Below are 20,480 nucleotides of genomic sequence, written 5' to 3'. Positions count from 1 at the left end.
ACGATGCAGCGTGTCATTCTCTTTAATGAAATTAACGGTATCAATTTTCCTGCACCAGATGCGCATTTCGACAATACATGTCTCTTCAATGATGCTCGTGGCCAAAATATTTGATATCCAAAGCTTATATAAAAGATGAAATATAGACAGACTCTCCTCTCAGTAACATATTATATTGTAAATGAGGCACCAAGTAAAGATTACGCAGACTTATATTCACTTGCAGAAAATATAAAAGGACGATCTCTCACTCAGTATGCAACTGTGACTAATGGCATACATAGACAATAATGAATGCATATCTATATACTTACTTACTTAATCCATGTTCTTGAACACATAATGCATCAACAAGGGAATACTGTGGATTCATAATTATTCGTTGGATATCAATTTTCGTGGATTTCGTGGGCACAGTCAAACCAAGAAATTAAATATTCAACGAATGATAATTTTTCTATAGGTTTGTATGCAGACTTCAGCAAAACCACGAAATTAAATATCAACGAATATGCAAGTTTTTCTTAATCCACGAAAATTGGTACCCACGAAAATAAATGAATCCACAGTATCTATAAACTAACTTTTAAACAAATCTTCATCCCATAGGCCTAATAATTGAACGTTTGTAGCTATAGATTTTAAACTAGCCATCAGGCGTTATATTGACCATCGCACTTCAGTGTGGCTATCGCACCTCAGCGTCCCAATCGCACATCCGAGTCCAACACATATATTATGATCTTACATTCGGCAACACTTTTTTTCAGCTTGTATACATGTATCCCCTTTGGAAAAAGTAATAACGGTACGATGGGCATCGCACATGAAAATTTGTCCGTGGTGTGAAGTGAAAACTTTTAATTTTGTCTTTTAGTTTGAAGTTTAACTTTATTTTGGTGGTCAACAATTGCAAAGCTGTCAGTTACAAGTCATACTTGACATAAAATCGTTTGAAGATTTATAGGAGAGGCGAAAGATATAAAAACGACATGCAAACTCGTAGTAGAAAAAACAATGCCATGCCATGGCAAATAACGACAATCAATCAATAGAAAAACTACATTATACAAAACAAATGCAACATAGATAACCCAACACTGAGCAACACGAACCGTCAAAAATATGGGTTATCTCAAGTTATCCGCATAGACAAGTACATCCTGCTCCACATGCGACAAGCTTTCGATTTAGTGAATATAATATAATAACATACAAAGTCGTTTTAAAGATATTTTGATTCAAGATGAAAGTGCAAGATAGCAATTATGATAACATTTATCAAAATATACAATGATATAAAGTATTAAACAAGACCTTGTTGAACTGTGATATAAAATTAATGTCAAATCCTCCATGATCAACAATTCTTAAAGAAAAAAGAACATAAAAACTGTATCAGACTTGTGTTGTTTTTTTATACAAGTTGTGAATTTTTTCTGTCTAACTTTGGATTATTCTGCTCCAATTTATTTCTCCGAAGTTCTCGTTCTGCGGTTATAAGCTCCCTGTAATAGAAATGATATATACATGATAATTTATAAGATTCCTGAAATATCATATACAAGTTACTGATAACTGGAAACGTTTTAATACCGGTGTGGACGAGGCAATTTTTTGACGCGCCCAGGTTATCAATTTCAAGTGGGTCAGATTGGGTGAACGTTCCTCTGTAACACTGAATTGTCACATCGCACTTGCTATAGACATTTAAACTGTGGATTTCTAAGATTCTTAACGCACGAATCAAATTATTTTATTTGAGTAAATAGTGCACGGGGTCTTTGTATGAAGGTGATCATATACCAAAGAATAACAAACATGTTGTTTTTAAAACAAAAATACCTTTATTGAAGGAAAGACTGTTATTGTTTTCTGTCTATGAAAAAATAACATTACAAATGTGGTGCACACTGAATAACCCTTAAAGCGAGTTATTCTAAAGTGTGCACCACATTTTTATGTTATTTCTTATAGACAGAAAAAAATGTAGTACATTGATTTCTTATAATTCAATTCTAAATTTCATTTGTGAGGAGTAAGTTTTGAAAAAAGTTCATGACGTGTTACTCCAAACTTAATTATTTAAGGAATGACTGTAATATTTTAGTCTCTGAAGATTTTACCTCAAATATGTGGTGCACACTGAATAACTAGCGTAATATTTTTGATATTTTTTCAAAAAGACAGAAAATATATTACAGTCATACACTAGTAATTTTGGGGCCCTTTATATCTTGTTGCTCGGTGTGAGTCAATGTTCCGTGTTGAAGGCCGTACATTGACCTAGAATGGTTTACTTTTATAAACTGTTATTTGGATGGAGAGTTGTCTCATTGGCACTCACATCACATCTTCTTATATCTATATCTAATTTGAGTTTGGAGTAATACGTCAGCAACGTTTCTTTTCAAAATTTCCGCCTGACAAATGAAATTTAAAATTGAATTATATGAAATTACTGTATTATTTTTTCTGTCTATTAAAAAAAACATAAAAAATGTGGTGCTCACTTTAAAATAAATTCCATTTTAAGCCGAGGAAAATCATGAAAAACGTTGATGATATCACGGTCACATGACAAAATTATGTCTTTGAGTTGATAGACAAAACGCAGTCAGGCAATTAGAAGACGTGTAACATCCAAAATTAACTTACTATTATTACATGAAATTTGCTAATTCCTTAGAGGATGATTATTTTATACAGTGTTAGTTTTTATCCATTTAAGAAATACTATCTATATTCAAAAGGTTTTCATGTCTAAGAAAAGTATAAACGACAGAAAAAAACAAAGGGTTGACAGAGTCATTTACAAATAAAAAGTTCAAAAGGGTAATCTTTATATAAACAAAACTCAAATATAAGAAATCAGATTGCAAATAAATAGTTTCCTGTTACCGAAACAAAATTGCAATGTCAAGCCAAAAAGGTACTATTCCCAGGTGACATTGATAGAGTTATAGTCGTATATAAATAAAATGGGAAACGAAACTACGCATAGTAGTTTCAGCTGAAACAAACAAAACTTTGAAGTTAAAGTAGGAAACACAAAATATCAGATGTACATTGCAAAAAAAGGCAGAAAGTACCAAAAGGGGGCATTCAAAGGATAAAATATTTACATAAGAAACAACAAAGTTTAACATTCAATCAGTACTTACATAAAAGAATTCTCTTTAAATACATAAATAATAAATATTCAATATTAAAGAAATAATTATAAAATATTGAAAATTAAGCAGATATATATTATATCAAGGCTTAGATTAATATACCACAATAATATATCATACTTCAGCTTGAGAAAAATGTGAGAGAGTCATTCAATTTTACCAATAATGTGTGTGTATTAAATACGAATTAATTATTTTTAGCTGTTCTTGTTATTTCCTAGTTTGCATCCGCAGCTGTCTCAATATATCTTTGATTTTTAAGAATTTTGTTACAAAATGAGAATTAGTCTAAACAAGATTTTTGGTTGCAGCAAATTCAGCTATTTTAGTCTTTCTTAATATTTATTTTTCATGTTTTTCCATTACATCACGGTCTTCAAAAAAAGTTTGCTAAATAATGAGTACAATCACCTAGTAGATAAAATTGAGAATGGAAATGGGGAATGTGTCAAAGAGACAACAACCCGACCAAAATAAAAAAAAACCACAACAGCAGAAGGTCACCAACAGGTCTTCAATGTAGCGAGAAATTCCCGCACCCGGTGGCGTCCTTCAGCTGGCCCCTAAACAAATATATACTAGTTCAGTGATAATGAACGCCATACTAATTTCCAAAGTAGATAGTCTATATCAGAACTGAACGACAATATAAGTACATGAAAGAAGAAACAGTAGTTTATCGATGTTCGAAGTCCATAAATTCATTTTAATGAACAAATTAATCACTGAACTAGTACACACTTTTGTTTAAGGGCCAGCTTATAATAAGCACGCCTCCGAGTTCGTGATTTCCTTGTTTTGAAGACCTAATGGTGGCCCTCGGCTGTTGTTCTGCTCTTTGATCGGGTTGTTGTCTCTTTAACACATTTCCCATTTCCATTCTCAATTTTAAGACACAAAAAAATATGGAACCAAGGAACTGGTTCATTTAAATTCCAAACGTAGCGAGCAAGACCTGATGCATTGAAACGGTTTGTATCAGACATCTTATATGTCAAACAATTCAAGATGGTGGCCGTTAAACTTAATATGAAGTGTCGATTTCCTCAAATAAAGTTATAACATGAACATGTGTTAATGATATACCAAAAAAAGTTAACATGAACATGTGTTTATGAAACTAAAAATAAATTAACATGAACATTGGTTAAAGGAACTCCCATAAAGTTAATATGAACATGTGTTAATGGAACTTGCATAAAGTTAACATGAACACGTGTTGGTCAAACTCGAATAAAGTGAACATGAACACGTGTTATGAAACTCAAATAAAGTTAACTTGAACACGTGAAACAAATCATCCCAAGATACTCGATAAAATTATTGAAAAAAACAAGGAATCTTTACTGAAACTTTTTTTTCAATAAAAAACCCTAAAGTGTTTATGAAACTAAAAATAAATTAACATGAACATTGGTTAAAGGAACTCCCATAAAGTTAATATGAACATGTGTTAATGGAACTTGCATAAAGTTAACATGAACACGTGTTGGTCAAACTCGAATAGAGTGAACATGAACACGTGTTATGAAACTCAAATAAAGTTAACTTGAACACGTGAAACAAATCAATCCAAGATACTCGATAAAATTATTGAAAAAAACAAGGAATCTTTACTGAAACTTTTTTTTCAATAAAAAACCCTAATATATAACAAGGAAGTTCAGTAGAAATTAAAGTTTCACAATCTACCTTAGCTAAAAAAAAATTCAATGAGTAATGCATCTGGTTAACAGGTGATTTTGTCCCGCCCATTTAGGTCAAGTCATGAAGTACTACAATGAAGTAGTCAAGTAGTATATATATAGAGTAATTATAGTATAGTGAAATTCTTACGCATAGTCTACACATCCGTCTTTATTGGTGTCCAGTTTCTCCATGATCACTTCTATCTGCCGTACACTGACTTGCATCCCGGCTCTCTGTGAGTGAAAAATGATAAAACTTTCGAATTAGTTCAAAATTTACCATTGCAAAAACAAGTTCTTAATCCGCATCTTTTATGCTCAATGTAAACAGAGCTCAGATGAATTGAAATCAACGATTGTTGTTAGGCTTTTTTATTTGCTTGCTTTTTTAAAAAGAAGTTCGAGAATATGCGGTATACAAAGTTTTTCTAATTTTCGCTCTGTATTAACGAATAAACAACATTCGTGTAAATATTCTTGTTTGTCTTCACATTTTTGTCTTTTTGACGGATAGTAGTCGATAAATTGCAGATTTTTTTAAATCTACATTTGTAAAACGTGTGAAAGGTTGCGTTTATATCAAAGTACTTGTAAGAAATACTTTATGGGGAATATTATTATGCGTGGTAACTTAACTTAGCTTAGTTATTCGGAATTTGTACTGGGATTGTAAAGCCATACATGTAACCCATGTGAAGCCAGAATAATATTTATTATACTGGAGTGTCTTGATTTCATTTATCACCATTCTCATCTCATGCTGTTCACTGGGAATAGGATCTTGTGCTCACTCACAATATTATAATTTCGTTATAACATATTTTTTTGTTTTATAGTGATTAAGATTATAACACAATGATGACAGCTACATACCCCTATTTTTGCCATTTTACCTATTATGTCTGTTTGTTTTGTTTAAACATCGTTGTCAATATTATGGAATTTTTCAACTGTTACGTGTAATACAGGTGACAGGTTGAGCTAGCCATAAAACCAGGTTCAATCCAACATTTTCTACATAAGAAAATGTCTGTAGCCCTGTACCAAGTCAGGAAAATAATAGTTGTTATCCATTCGTTTGGTGTGTTTGAGTTTGAGATTTTTCCATTTGATTAAGGACTTTCCGTTTTTAATTTTCCTCGAAGTTCTGAATTTTTGTGATTTTACTTTTCATAATAGGTTTAATGTCGCATCGATTAGGAGAAAAAATGTATATGATATAATAAAAGTTTTCCGCTGTGGTTTTAAAAATTACCTTTATACCCATTACGAATTCATCTTTGCTGATGTAACTATTTCCATCTTTATCGAAATCCTTAAATAAGTCGATCATTCGATACCCAGCCTCTTTTGCAATATCCCGAAGCATTCCGACCGGGTTCTTCCGAAAATCATGTAAAGGATCAAATGTTATTGATTGTATATTATACACTTCTCCGGCTATACCGCCGTGTGTAACTGTCAGAATTCTGTCTTTTTCTAATTTGTCTTGTAGCTCTTGGAACTCCTCAGTGACCAATACGTTCTGAAAAAAAAGTTGCGTCTTTATTCCTCTAAGCTTTTGTTTAATCAATTTGTATTGGTCTCTATCTCGTTTATGCACAGTTCAAAAAGATTACCCTAACTATTTTCAAAGAAAAATTTAGCGGGCAAACAAAAATACAAACAAACCTATAATGAACATTATATATTGTATTTAGTGGGTCTTTCAAAATTAATTCAAAATTTCTGAAAGTCTTCATATAGTTTTAAGCAGCTGATATTTTACAATATCAATGTGCAGGCATCCTGATAATTGGTTTCTAAAAAAAAAACACAACCACACTGATTGTAGTTTTTTTATGAGCCAAAAAAACAGTTTAGTACCTTGATACCAATCATTGAACAGCTAGGCGGTAAAACGGGACCTTTTGAGTTCATATAGTTAAGGTATTATACAAAACATTAAGATATTTTCTAAACTCTTTTTGTTCACATTTAAAAGAATCACTATAAACTGACAAAACATGTTGCTTTTGGTGTTGTTGTTCACTAAAATTAGCAAATCAATTTACATGAATGAAACTTGTTAAACCAAAATACAGTTAAACCATTATGAGTCTAAATTTACTTGTCCATAGATCTGTTTTACAATTGGTTGAATTGAATATGAAGTGTTTTAAATCGTTGCTTTGCTACCTATACATACAGATAAGTCTAGTTCTGTAACAGTGCAAATGTCATTCTTTTCGATTGCCTGAAGAATATTCAAGGGGCCTTCAGACCCAAGTGGATTACTGCCAACCTAAAAAATACAAAAGAAGGAGAAATGTATGTATATATTTTTAATACCATTAAAAACTGTATATAATGAGCAATATAGTTTGTATCTCATTAAAAATATCAATTTAAAAAAGTTGTTATGGAGTAAGAAGTTTTTCTGTTTGGAAGATAATACCTTTTTTTACATGTACATAATTATGTAAGTCAGTATTAGTCCACGTGTACTTTCAATCGTGTTCTGATTGCTAACTAGAATGTTAACAAAATTCTATGTACTTTAAGTAAAAAAAACTTGAATAAGTAATACTTATTCTAGATTACTTATTCTAGTTTTGTTAATTTTATTATCTCCTAAGAAAAAAGCTATACTATTGACACTCTCTGTTTCTATATTGACCAATGAAGTGAGCCAGAATTAGCAAAAAGTAATTAAATGACTTTTCAAAGCACGTACTTAAAATATGATAGGAATGACCTGTTATGTTAGGGCTCAAGCGTTCCTTTTCCGTACCGTTAGCGTCAAGGACCTAGACAGTTGAATAAGCATTCACAACATAACTAATATATCAAAGAAGTCTCTATACAATAAATCACAATATGAGAATTTATTAACTCTTTTGGAATACACACATAATTCGATATGATCGAAACAATACCTTCAGCTCCTGTAAGCCATCATTTTCTAAAAGTCCTTTGGCAATATGTTTGGCACCATCTTGTGGAATTCTGTTGTGACTGATGTCAAGAGATCTTAAAGTTCTATTTTGTTTAATTGCCTTTCCAATGGCTTCCGATCCCATCAAAGAGAACCCGTTCATAGCAAGATTAATGGTTTTTAAACCAAAGTTTTCCTACAATAAAATCAATCATAAACAATGAACTACATATTCCATCGCTTGCGAAAAGCATTTTTTCAATAAATTTGGGATAATAACAAAACACGTTATAAGACAAAATGGGTCACAGTAATTATTATAATTTCTTAAATGCTTAAATGCTTGTTGAAGGCCGTACGGTGACCTATAATTGTTAATGTTTGTGTCATTTTGATCTTTTGTGGATAGTTGTCTCATTGGCAATCATACCACATCTTCTTTTTTATATTAGACAGTTACAATAAAGCTGATTTGTTTCAAAAATTGATTATTTGATCGTTGCTTGCTTTCAATTCTGAGGCAAATATCTCAGTCAGACGCTATATGTCCTTAAACTAATGGGACCATCTATGGCTTTTATCGCAGTGCATTATTTTTCCTATATAATATATTGGAATGTAATAATCAAAAGATTATTAGACTTCAGAAACTGTATTTACCTTTTCTTGATCAGAAGAAGTGACGTAGTAGTTTTAACCACGCCCAACATGGAGCAGGCGAACCTAATTTGATTGAGTAAGAACATACCTGCAGACCTTCCGCTATAGCACTAGCACCTCTGGTCCTGATATGATTCCAACTAAGGTCTAGTGTATCTAAACTTTCGTTGTGTAATAACACGTGTTTAAAACTTATAGCTGCACGCTCTTCAAATGAATTTTTGCTTAAATACACATGCTTGATTGTTGTGTTTTTCTGGAAATAAATTGAGTAAAATTTAGCAATTCGAAAAATTTTACGACTCAATGATGACTTGTGACTATTTGTTACACATTTGTAAATATGATCAAAATAATGGCTTTTCACTTCATTACCAATTTTTTAAAAGACGACTTTCAAATATTATTAAAATTGTGTTTCATAATTATATTTTTCTCTTTGAGACTTTTCATTGTAGCAGTTGTCTTTCGTTTGAGCAGGTACGAAGTCTATCTGCACTTTTTCATAGGGAAAAGATGAGAACTATCTATTGTTTTTTTTTCTAAGGTACGGAAATGATTTCTAGGAGGAAGACAGAAAAAATACAAAAGGTTATAATTTGATAGGTTGTTTTTTACTTCAAGTCATCGGAAAAGATGTCATGCATATTCAGGAAAATATTTGATTTTATATTAAAAAATAGAGGAAAAATCGACCTTTGTTTATCGGACTATAAAACCTTATACAAACTGTTCAATAAACAGAAAAACATATCTAATAAAAGTTGGATAGAAGTAAAGTTTACGCCGTTAAAACAAGAAAAAAAATCTCCTCATAAATCCGGATACTGTCCTGGTCAGTTAAATGGAAATTTGTAAGGTAAATAATGTCGGGTTTCGCTGTAAATTCTAAACAAGAAAACTGACAGCATGGGAGATAACCATCTTGCAACTTTTTATCAAACTTACCATAAGAGTACTACAAATGACTTCTGCACCATTGTCATCGATGTCATTACCAGAGAGGTCGACAGTATGAATCATATCATTCTTCAGTAACATTTCACTTATTGCCTTCGCTCCATCATTCCCTATCTTGTTTTCTGCTAAATGCTAAAAAATAGATTTCATATTGAATAAGAAAAAACACAACACATTCAAAAGACTATATGAATTATATCATTCTTCAGTAACATTTCCCTTATTGCCTTTGCTTCGTCTTGTTTTCTGATAAATGCTATAATATCAATTACGTATCAAGCAAGAAAAAAAAAACCCAGCACAATCAAAAGTTATGAATTGATTGAGTGTTGGTTGCTTTACATCCGATGAGAAATATGTTATGCTTGTTCATGACGAAAAAAAAAATCAATGAGTTATATTTTTTTAGTTTGTCTTTTACGATATAACTTCAAACATGGGTTACATACATGTACCGAATATAAGAAATAAATCATGAAAATAACGTTCCAAATCAATGTCTATGAGCAGCTAGACAAATAACTTCCACCCAATCAGAAGACGTGTTTCGTCCAAAATTAAATTATTCATTATAGGCAATAAATGATAATAGAATTGAATAATTTATACACATAAGTTAGCAAGATATTTTCAGTTCTCATATCTGGTTTTAGATTTTTTATACTAAATATCGGCCGAATTCATTTCTTCCTTATGCTCCTAATACATATACGGTTTGTTTGTACGGATATATGTTATCTAAAAGCTTACCAGTTCCGTTAGGTAAAGGTTGTTTGCTAACATCTGAGCTAAGTATATTGCACCTTGACTTTCAATCCAATTTCCTTCTATATTTACTTTTTCTATCTTTCTATTTGACTGAAGATATAAAATAACATTGTTATAACATTATAGGCGAGGGAGTTTGTCATACATTTGTATTCTATACACATATTTGTAATTATTATAGTTATGTTAAATATTCTTGTTTGTTTTATTCTTTTTACGATAGGAAATGGAAAATGCATTTTTTTTTATCGAACCTCTATGTCTACAGCTGAATATATCAATGTAGTCCTTATGTACTCTACAGTTACTAGATGTTTTACATAATATTTCTTTAACTTCATTGTATTGCATTGTATTGTGTAAAATTGTTGTTTGATTAAAATTGAGAATGGAAATGGGGAATGTGTCAAAGAGACAACAACCCGACCAAATAAAAAACAACAGCAGAAGGTCACCAACAGGTCTTCAATGTAGCGAGAAATTCCCGCACCCGGAGGCGTCCTTCAGCTGGCCCTTAAACAAATATACTAGTTCAGTGATAATGAACGCCATACTAATTTCCAAATTGTACACAAGAAACTAAAATTAAAATAATACAAGACTAACAAAGGCCAGAGGCTCCTGGCTTGGGACAGGCGCAAACATGCGGCGGGGTTAAACATGTTTGTGAGATCTCAACCCTTCCCCTATACCTCTAACCAATGTAGAAAAGTAAACGCATAACAATACGCACATTAAAATTCAGTTCAAGAGAAGTCCGAGTCTGATGTCAGAAGGTGTAACCAAAGAAAATAAACAAAATGACAATAATACATAAATAACAACAGACTACTAGCAGTTAACTGACATGCCAGCTCCAGACTTCAATTAAACTGACTGAAAGATTATGATTTCATAATATGAACATCAGGCACAATCCTTCCCGTTAGGGGTTTAGTATCATACCATCATAACATATATGAGAAGAACATAACCCGTGTCATGACAACAACTGTTTTTAGAATAAATGTGTTTAGTTCCGACGCAAAGACCTTATCAGTGACTCAATATTAACGCCAAAATATGCAATCTTTAATGACTTGACAACTTGACAACAGTATCGTAATTATATCCCAAGCTGATTGTATTGCTTGACCCTTATGGGTGTACATTTGCAATAAAGATAATTTAACAAAGAAACCTTTTAAATTAGATACAAACAAATCTCATTAAACTAAAACTGATTAAATTTCAACTCTTTATTTTTGAGAGATATATATAATATTGTATAATATGTCAGTGTCAACGATGAGCATTTAATTTGAAAGCACTTTGTTTGTATTCAGATGGCAATCAAAAAGTGACTTAATCAAAAGAAACGGACGTTAACCTCTTGAAAAGTTATCTTTTCTGTTGATTCTCATAAGACTAATAAAAGCTAAATAAATGTTAACCCTTTACTGACGTTAAACATTTTAATTTGAAAATATTTTGTATGTATTTAGATGGTCATCAAAAGTGACTTTAACAAAAGAAACGTATATTAAACTCTTGAACATTTTATCTTTTCGGGTTTATCTTTCATTTAATTTCCATTTATTTATTTATTTTAATTGTTACACATAAAAGCATTGCCTTTTAAAACTATAAACGTTTTCATTTATAGGAGGAGTATTACTTTGTCATACGTGTTAAACAGGTTTTTTTCACCCGTGACACCGCTAAATAATTATACTCGTACATTACAAAGACAGGCACTGGTACGTGTATCCGAGATTGTAATTTGCACTTGAAAACAAGGATACACGATATTATGTTTTCGTGAAGAATGGTTCCATAATTTGACAGCATTGGTATTTCATTAAACACACACAGTTCAACGAGATAAGGCTGCAGAATTATTTAAACCACATAACTAAATTGATAATTCACTTTGGAAAGATTTCTGGGTCGACACTAGAAATTATGCTTCAACTGATAAAATAAGTAAAATACAACAGAACTTTTGCATCATTTTTTTTTTTTGTGAATATTCCTTCATTTATATAACGATCGACATGATTTATTAAATATCGAGAATCTCTGTTAATGTTTTCTAGGACATTGGAATTTGGTTGGATCTTCATCAGTACTCACTTCACATTGTTTAGAACACACGTATGTGTATGCGTGAGTAATACAAAAGAGGGACTAAAGATACCAGAAAGGTAAATGTAGATACACGTAAGAAAACAACGGGTGCAATTGACATAATTATTTTCTTGTTCGTTACCCGACACAAACATCAAACATTCAAAGGACACTCTCCCTGTATTTATAATAATCAATGACAAATATAAAAGTAAGGAGCTTTAGTATGAGTGGCCAATAGATAAACCAATTATCCCCTCAAGGCAAGAAGACACGGATGTCAGCAACTTCAGATCACGGTTTTCAAGAATAAACAAAATCGATATAAATAAGCAACATAACAAAATGTAAACAATTCAAAAGTGAAAGCGAATATCATTTTATTGAACTGATAAAATTGAACGAAAAACAATCATGATGGAGCCGGAAGAAAGAACAAAAAAAAAAACCACTGGACCACAGCTTCCTGATCTAGGACATGTTAAAACAATAACGTACGTGTGATTGAAAATATTTGAGAGTGCTCAACTCTTGAAGAATATGAGTCAAAACTCACAAATAGAAACAGTATAAGTTTACAACAAGAAATATGATAATAGTTCAAAGCCTAAATTAAAACCAATTAAGTAGAAGATTCATAAGCAGTTAAAACAGAAATCGAGTTCGTCATTTTGTGTTTAATACTTTCGAAAATCAAACCGTAACTTATACGTTTGTGTTTTTAAGTTCATACATACCCGGAGCGGAAGAGCAATAGCTTTAGCACCAAGAGGCCCAAGACCATGATATTTCATTTCGAATTCTTTATTCTGTATGTGTCGAACAAAGTATGATACCGGTATAACACCCGTTTTATTACAAATGTCTATATACTTTCGTTCACCGGTTTTATCTTCTTCAATGAGTATTTTTTCTGCGTGTATCCAATCTGAAATAAGTACATATTGATGTTGAATATGTGTGGTTGGTGTGCTGCCTTATTGACATAGTTTATACCTCTTTTTTATTTCATTTTAAAGAGGTACATTATTTTACCTTATGTTTAGTTAATTTGCAAGAAGAATATTTATGATGTTTTAAATATACTCTACTAAAATTTTCGTAACTAGTTTTTCATTTTTCAATATTTAATCTGTGCATCCAACTCCAAAAGAAATATATCTATTGAAGGCAGTTGAACATTATTGTGGAAACTGCCTTACAGTGGTAATTGATTTCCAAGTACATATTTCCTCCTCATCGTTCCATGGTTTCAACGGATGCCACGTGTAGAGCAGGATCTGCTTACCCTTCCAGAGTACCTGAGATCACCTCCATTTTTTTGTGGGGTTCGTGTTGCTCAGTCTTTAGTTTTCTATGTTGTTTCTTGTGTACTATTATGTGTCAGTTTGTGTTTTTCATTCTTAGACATGGTGTTGTCAGTTTATTTTCGATTTATGAGTTTGACTGTTCCTCTGGTATCTTTTGCCCCTCTTTTTATATAACTTTCAAAATCTTAAGGATTATAGGGAATATTTCATTTTTCGTAAAACAGAATTCAAATAATATGAAATCTACTGCGTACGTACGGTATTGTATAATTATCATAATGTTTTCGAGCACTTTATATAGATATAGGAAGATGTGGTGTGAGTGCCACTTTAGGATATTTGAAAAAAATACCCAGAAGTCATTATATTTTTTAAAACTCAATTACCGTCATAATCCATCTCCAAATCAGTGTCATAATCTCCTTCCTTTGTAACACGACCGGATGGCGGAGTTTCGTCGGGAAATTCTTCTTCAAACGCATCATCGTCATTTAAACGTCCTGCAGCTGAATTTCTACCGGGAAATTCAGTTATGAGCAGTCTATCTTGTATTAATGTTGATAATGCACTAAATTTGTCTTCAATAGACGATAAAGAATGCGCACTTTTTGCAGATGACGAAATTCTTTTCAATTTAGCACTTCCGCGTTGTGTAGGAGTCCGTCTTTCTTCTGAATCTTTGTCACTCTTAAAACTCGTGGATCTCTTTTTTTCGAAGTGGCCATGTTGTGTGGCTAAGTGGTTAAGGAGGTTATCTTCCGATAATTCCGTCATCTGAAAAAAATATATACATTTATGTATTTCAATAACAGTACGCATGCTTGAAACATATACTGCATACATTTTTTTTAAATAAAGTTACAAAAAGAGGGACGAAAGATACCAAAGGGACAGTCAAACTCATAAATCTAAAATAAACTGACAACGCCACTAATATACCTACCTTGGTCTTCTACTCTTAAAGTTCAAAGCTAGACAGGATTTATATACCCTGCTATTCGAGAAAAAAATATGAAAAAAAACCACCGAGTAAATGAATGCATTTTTAAACAATAAATGCAAACCAAATAAATACTAGCTTAAAACCTTAAATATTGAGTATCTGAAACGCTTTTTTTGAATTTATCTCCACCAAGATCGCTCAAATCTAAATATTTCAAAACTCAGGAATTTATATAAATATGTAAAAAAGTAGGATCTATAATATATAAAAGCAAAGATAACATTGTCATACAAACTTAAGAATAAAAAAATTCAAGTTGTCTTTGCCTGAGGGAGTTTGAACCTTAGTTTCTTCATAATTTCTTAATTTCTCAAAGGGGGGAGGGGGGTAAACAAAGGGACGAATTACACTAGTGTCGATTCATATAATACTAAGCAGATAATACCATAAGAACACACAGTCAACTACATATAACAACGGCATTGATCCATTGCTATAGTAAAGCAACATCCCACATTATTAATTTTGAATAAGTATGCATTGCATGTATGTTTCATTATGATTCGTTGTTTTGATTGGCTAACAGAATTATCGCATCCTTCTTAAGTTGATTTTCAATACACAATGAAATGTAACATTCATGATGACATGAAGTTCCACACCAAAGTGCAAAGGCAAATCAAACAAAAACCTAGTAAAAAATCTAGTTTATATTATCCTTGTTAAAAAATGTAATTACAAGTATTGAATGCTTCTATTTGTAATTTCATAGAGTTGTAAAAGCGTTGACTGTGCACACATTTTTATAACGAAGCACTTCCGCGCTTCATACAAAATGTTCATCGGTCAGCGCTTTAACACCGCAATGATTTACAAAAAGAAGTATTCAATTCTGAAGTAGGTAAAATACATTTGATATGAGTAGCAATGAAATGTTTACGTTAATTCAGAAAGAAGATCTTTTAAACTCCTTTTTTAATTTTCTGAGAGTTATCGCTCTTGTACATACGGTGTTCTACATAAAAATACTATAATTGAACAATGTAAAATGACGGGAAAATGCTATACTCCATTATTATTACCGTAACGTAATAAATAGCGCAACCTTAACTAATTCTTAACATACCTACCTTTTAAATTTCTTTTCTAACTTTACACAAAGTATGTCATTTTGTAGATACAGCATCTATTTCTACGATAGAAAAAAAAATCATGATCAAAATCATTTAGTTATAAATCCTTAAAATATCATAAGTATGCAGTTGTAGGATGTTGTCTACTTTTAAACAGCCGTTTCTGAAAAAAAATAGTCTCACTTATTGATCTAACGATTTGTCCATTTTGAAATAAACCTTTTACCCGAGTTCCTCTGATCTTTGATAAACAGATTCAATACTTCCGTTTTGTCAGCAATTTTCCTGTCTAAAATGGTTTATCACCAATGGAAAGCTGTGTGGAGTTTTAATATGCCGTAAACAGAAACATCCAATTTTAAGATATAATATTAATTCAAAATAGTCATTTGTCTAAAATTTTTGCTTTTGCTGCAGTGCATTCACATGTAAACATTATTTTTACAAATCAAATGCAGAATGTATACAAATGTAACACTGATAGAATGCTGATATTAAATTCAAACTTATTCATTAATTGCAATAACCTACTGTAGCCGTACTTTAATATATAATTGACTTTAGATTTGTGTAGAAAGTGCACTTAAAATATTTGATTAAGTCTTTTATTAATTAAACATGGAACATAGGATGAGGAGCGAGATGGAGAAAGAAGGGTACACGTGGCATGATCTGGAGAGGCTAGCAAGAAACAGAACAAGGTGGAGAAATATCGTAAGTGGCCTATGCTCCACCAAGGTGCAACATGATTAAGCAAAAGTAAGCAAAAAAGTAAAGCTTAAGGTAATAAAGTATATACTAAAGTAATTATGATAAGATAAAGACTAAGTGTTATGTACTGTAACATATTTCTGAGTAAGAAAACCAACAACGCAAGAAAGAACAATCTACAGGTTAACGCATTAAGATTTCCGTCTCGCCTTAATTAGCTCCTATCAAACGTCCTTTTGACTAAATGACTGCTCCTATCAAACAGTCCTCCCTTGACTTTGGGCGACACTCATTAATTTGTTATCATGACATATTCGCCATTGAATATACAGCAATGCACAATCATTCAAGCAAAGTACAATATAGGTCATAAATATTACAGTTAAACATAATCTTACATACAATGCAATATAAAGATAAGTACTTTTTTGTTTAAATGCACATTTTATAATTAGAAAAAAGTCTCTATAAGCCGCTTATTATAAGAACAAGAGTTGACGGCGAATATATTAAGTACGATGAATTTTTTTCAGTGGAAGGAAAAATTGTTTTCTATCTTCCGATAAAATAACCGAGAGGTGTTCAACGCGCGGTACGGCAAAATATCAGTGCGTAGGGTTCAGTTGATTTTTCGCAATAATTTTCCTGATTTTGAATGAATACAATTAAAGGAAACGACCTTTGAACTGTCAATTATATGGTTTTAATTCTTCCTTATAAAGACTAACACATTATTCGATATGTTTATCGACAATTTCACCTAAGCATGATTAATAAGCTTATTAATGTGAAATGTACTGGGTGACAGAGGTCATATCACGTGACAATTGATCCGAAAATAATCGTATTGTTTTCCTTTGACTCTAAATGCTTCTAATGATTTAACAAATATTGAGTAAGTTTCATTGGAAAAATAATAGTGTTTTCTTGAAACAAACAAAAAATGCATTTTTTTTCACATGTTCATTTGGTTGTTTGATCAGAGGCAAGTACCTGATTACCTTTTAGGATAAACACAACTGTAACTTACAGTAGAATGGTAAACAGTTACAGTTATGAAATATATAACACATATATTTTTTGATGTCTTTGAAACTCAGATAATTCAATATTATTGTGATTATTAGAAAGGTGTTTATCCAGTGTAGCAGTTACAGCTATTTATTTTTCCATTCAGTTTCCGAAGATTAAAACATCTTTTAACCGAAAGTATCGCTCATAACGACCTTTATGTCGCATGCAGAGCAAGACTAACCTTAAGAGCACCTTAGATCACCCCCCATATTTTGGTTTTGGTTCGTGTTGCTCAGTCTTTAGTTTTCTATGTTGTGTTTTGTATGCTGTTATTTGTCTATTAGTCTTTCGTTTTTTTGTGGAGTTGTCAGTTTATTTATGAAGTTGACTGTCTTTTTGATATACTTCTTCTCTGTTTTATTAATACAAAAAGAGTTCCAGATATGGCGTTTATATTTGTATTTCTTTGACCATATATCTTAAAATATGTCAACCAGGCGGCTAACTACAAGACCTACACCAAATGGACCAAATGATCAGTTTACGGTGAAAGTTTCGCCTAAAAGCAAAAATAATGTTTTTAGTAATTTTAAATGTCAGTTAGCACGTTATGACATCATGTACCTTTTTAGAGCAATTAAGATCACCCCTAATTTTTGATGGAGTTCGTGCTGATTAGTCTTTAAATTAGTTTTCTATGTTGTATCTTGTGTGCTTTTATTTGTCTGTTTGTCATTTTCATTTTTAGCCATTGCGTTGTCAGTTTCTTTACGATATATGAGTTTAACTGTCCCTCTAAAAAAATTTGCCCCTCTATTACATTTATAGAGAAAATACTTGAAAGTAGGAGATAATAATATTTGGAAGTTTGTTTATTTCTGAATATACTTATACCTTGCGGTTTAGCACAAAATGTACATTCCCACACGCCATGCTGAATCGGCTCTCAGACATTATTTATCACGTTCATATCGCAACAACAATTATAGTTTAATATAAATAAAAATATTTGATGATCTTGACAGCACAGGAATACTTCATTTCAGTTTACGGTCATGATTTTTTAGTACATTAACGTAGATACTAGAGGACTTTAGAATTGAAGTATCGAAGGCAACATGTAGTAACAGTATATGTCCTTTTATGTATCAGTTACAACAACTTACATATTCTTATCAGTATGTTCACCGTTATTATAGAATCGGAGCAATGGATGCATGTCAATAAATGTCTTTGGGGTAAAATGGCAGGTCTTTAATATCATAAAGATTTTTACTACTTTGTCGTTGCACAACATGCTGAGTGGGTAGGACATACGTATCCATGTTATTTATACATATTATCATTATCATACTAACATACTTATTCTTGAATTTGATTGTAGTGTTGTATTATATATTATTGGGAGATGAGACTTAAATAAAATATTGAATTGAATTGTGTCTGCCATGGCCATACAACAATCTTATGTACTAAACAGATAGACAAGACAAGACAAGACAAGACCATGGCCATACAACAATCTTATGTACTAAACAGATAGACAAGACAAGACAAGACAAGACTAGACAAGACAAGACAAGAATTTATTTGAGTCTTGCCTCTTATAAAACATTTACATATTATTACAACTTCACATATAAAACAAGAGCCACTCTAAAAAGAGTTATGACTATAAAAAAATTGCAGATATGCAAACAAAAAACCCAGTGATTTCATATACCTGTCACGTATTATTGCAATTATGATGTTGACAATGATGGTGAGAGTCAGTGTTTCAAAAAACTTAGACCCACTGCGAGATATATAACACACTTTATGACTAAATGGTGATGCTAAGTATTTTTATACGTCAATGAGAAATATTTCTCTTTTTAGCGAAATATAACCAGAAAAGAAATATTTAATATCTTAAGAGTTTAATATTTTGATTCTGTCATTATCAGTGAAGCCGGGACAGTTTAAATGCTGTGTGTTTTTTTCTTCTACATTTTATCATTCGCTTTTTTTGTTGCTTTCAGTCATCTTGAAGCTGTATTTTGATTATCAGTTATTAATGGTACCTTGATGTCCGTTTTGGCGGCAGTTTGTGTTGTTTCTTATCTAACTTTATAATGCTGATACAAATAATTATAGCAAATGAATGTTCATGAAGAAAGTTCTGATGTTGTATCATTGCCAAATAAGAAACATACATCAGAGACCAACCGGTATGAAGGTGTACATGTATACAGTGATTTATGTAAGTTAACCCTCTAGATATCTGCTGGCTATTCATGTCGTTGGGTTGCTGTCTCATTTATGAGTACATGTATCATTAATATTGAATTTGAAATGTTTATCATAATAATATTGTTCTGTAGTTTGGTTTCTGTCTCATCATCAATTATTCAATATGAGTCGGGAGTGTATAATACTGTTCTATAATGTAAAGTTCTTATTCTTTCTTATTACCAAATTAATGTAAATAAAATATTCAAAAAACTGAAAAAAAATAACAAAAAATTGACTTACCTTATCTAATGAATTTGATACAAAATTTTCATCACATATTTCAATATAATATATCTAAATCAATTCAATACTGCTAACCCATATTGTCAGTATTAAGGGTATCATTTTGCTTAATCTTTCATTTGAATAAACATTAAAATTAACAACTTTCCGTATATAACAATAGATCTGCTGACCCATACCGATTCTTTTTGTTATAATTTATATCTTCTTAATAGTAGTTCATGGTGTTCGTATCTAGGATTACGTTCTGTATATCGATTTAACAAATTTGATCAATTATAACAACATCATAAAAAGATTTAACTCTGATTAAGTTAATATATATTTAATAATGTTACATTTAATTTTTAAGCGATTTAAAATTGAAATCTTTATAATATATTAAATGTTGAAACTTTTGTTTCCTTTGTATTCTATTTACATATTACTTTTAACCGATATGCGACAATTTTAACAACTTATCCTTGTGATAGTTTTGCACTTTACAATCTCCCATGCAGAGTTATCTGTCCTTTCTTCCTCTTTCTCTCGGGGAAAGAACGGACCGATAACTCTGCATGAGAGATTGCAATAC

At 31.4% G+C, this 20,480-nt stretch overlaps 1 protein-coding gene across 2 annotated transcripts; it reads right to left on the bottom strand.

Annotated features, from left to right (window-relative positions):
• Nucleotides 1–1,241: 1,241 nt before the first annotated feature.
• Nucleotides 1,242–20,134, bottom strand: LOC134711190 (leucine-rich repeat-containing protein 74A-like). 2 transcript variants are annotated; one of them, XM_063571644.1, is made up of 12 exons: nt 19,904–20,133; nt 15,662–15,723; nt 13,975–14,362; nt 13,016–13,206; nt 10,152–10,259; nt 9,390–9,533; nt 8,530–8,697; nt 7,783–7,977; nt 7,053–7,148; nt 6,120–6,389; nt 5,013–5,098; nt 1,242–1,508 (listed from the first exon to the last, which is right to left on the bottom strand). In XM_063571644.1, the coding sequence occupies exons 3-12, from the start codon at nt 14,360–14,362 to the stop codon at nt 1,418–1,420; spliced, it is 1,737 nt and encodes a 578-aa protein (XP_063427714.1). In that variant the 5' UTR covers nt 15,662–15,723; nt 19,904–20,133; the 3' UTR covers nt 1,242–1,417. The 2 variants fall into 2 exon arrangements, with proteins under 2 accessions (XP_063427714.1, XP_063427715.1); XM_063571645.1 differs by lacking the exon at nt 15,662–15,723 and having other exon boundaries at nt 19,904–20,134.
• Between the last annotated feature and the right edge of the window lie 346 nt (nt 20,135–20,480).

The sequence above is a fragment of the Mytilus trossulus genome, chromosome 3 (assembly GCF_036588685.1).
Source record: "Mytilus trossulus isolate FHL-02 chromosome 3, PNRI_Mtr1.1.1.hap1, whole genome shotgun sequence".
Taxonomy (NCBI): Eukaryota; Metazoa; Mollusca; class Bivalvia; order Mytilida; family Mytilidae; genus Mytilus; species Mytilus trossulus.
Note: the sequence above shows the minus strand (reverse complement) of the source record. Positions and strands in the feature narration are given on the sequence as shown.

Coding starts and splice junctions, on each gene's coding strand:
- LOC134711190 (XM_063571645.1), bottom strand. CDS start 14,362: ATGACGGAATTATCGGAAGATAACCTCCTTAACCACTTAGCCACACAA. Junction 10,260..13,015: donor CTATTGCTCTTCCGCTCCGG/GTATGTATGAAC, acceptor TTATATCTTCAG/TCAAATAGAAAGATAGAAAA. Junction 9,534..10,151: donor ACCTTTACCTAACGGAACTG/GTAAGCTTTTAG, acceptor TCTATTTTTTAG/CATTTAGCAGAAAACAAGAT.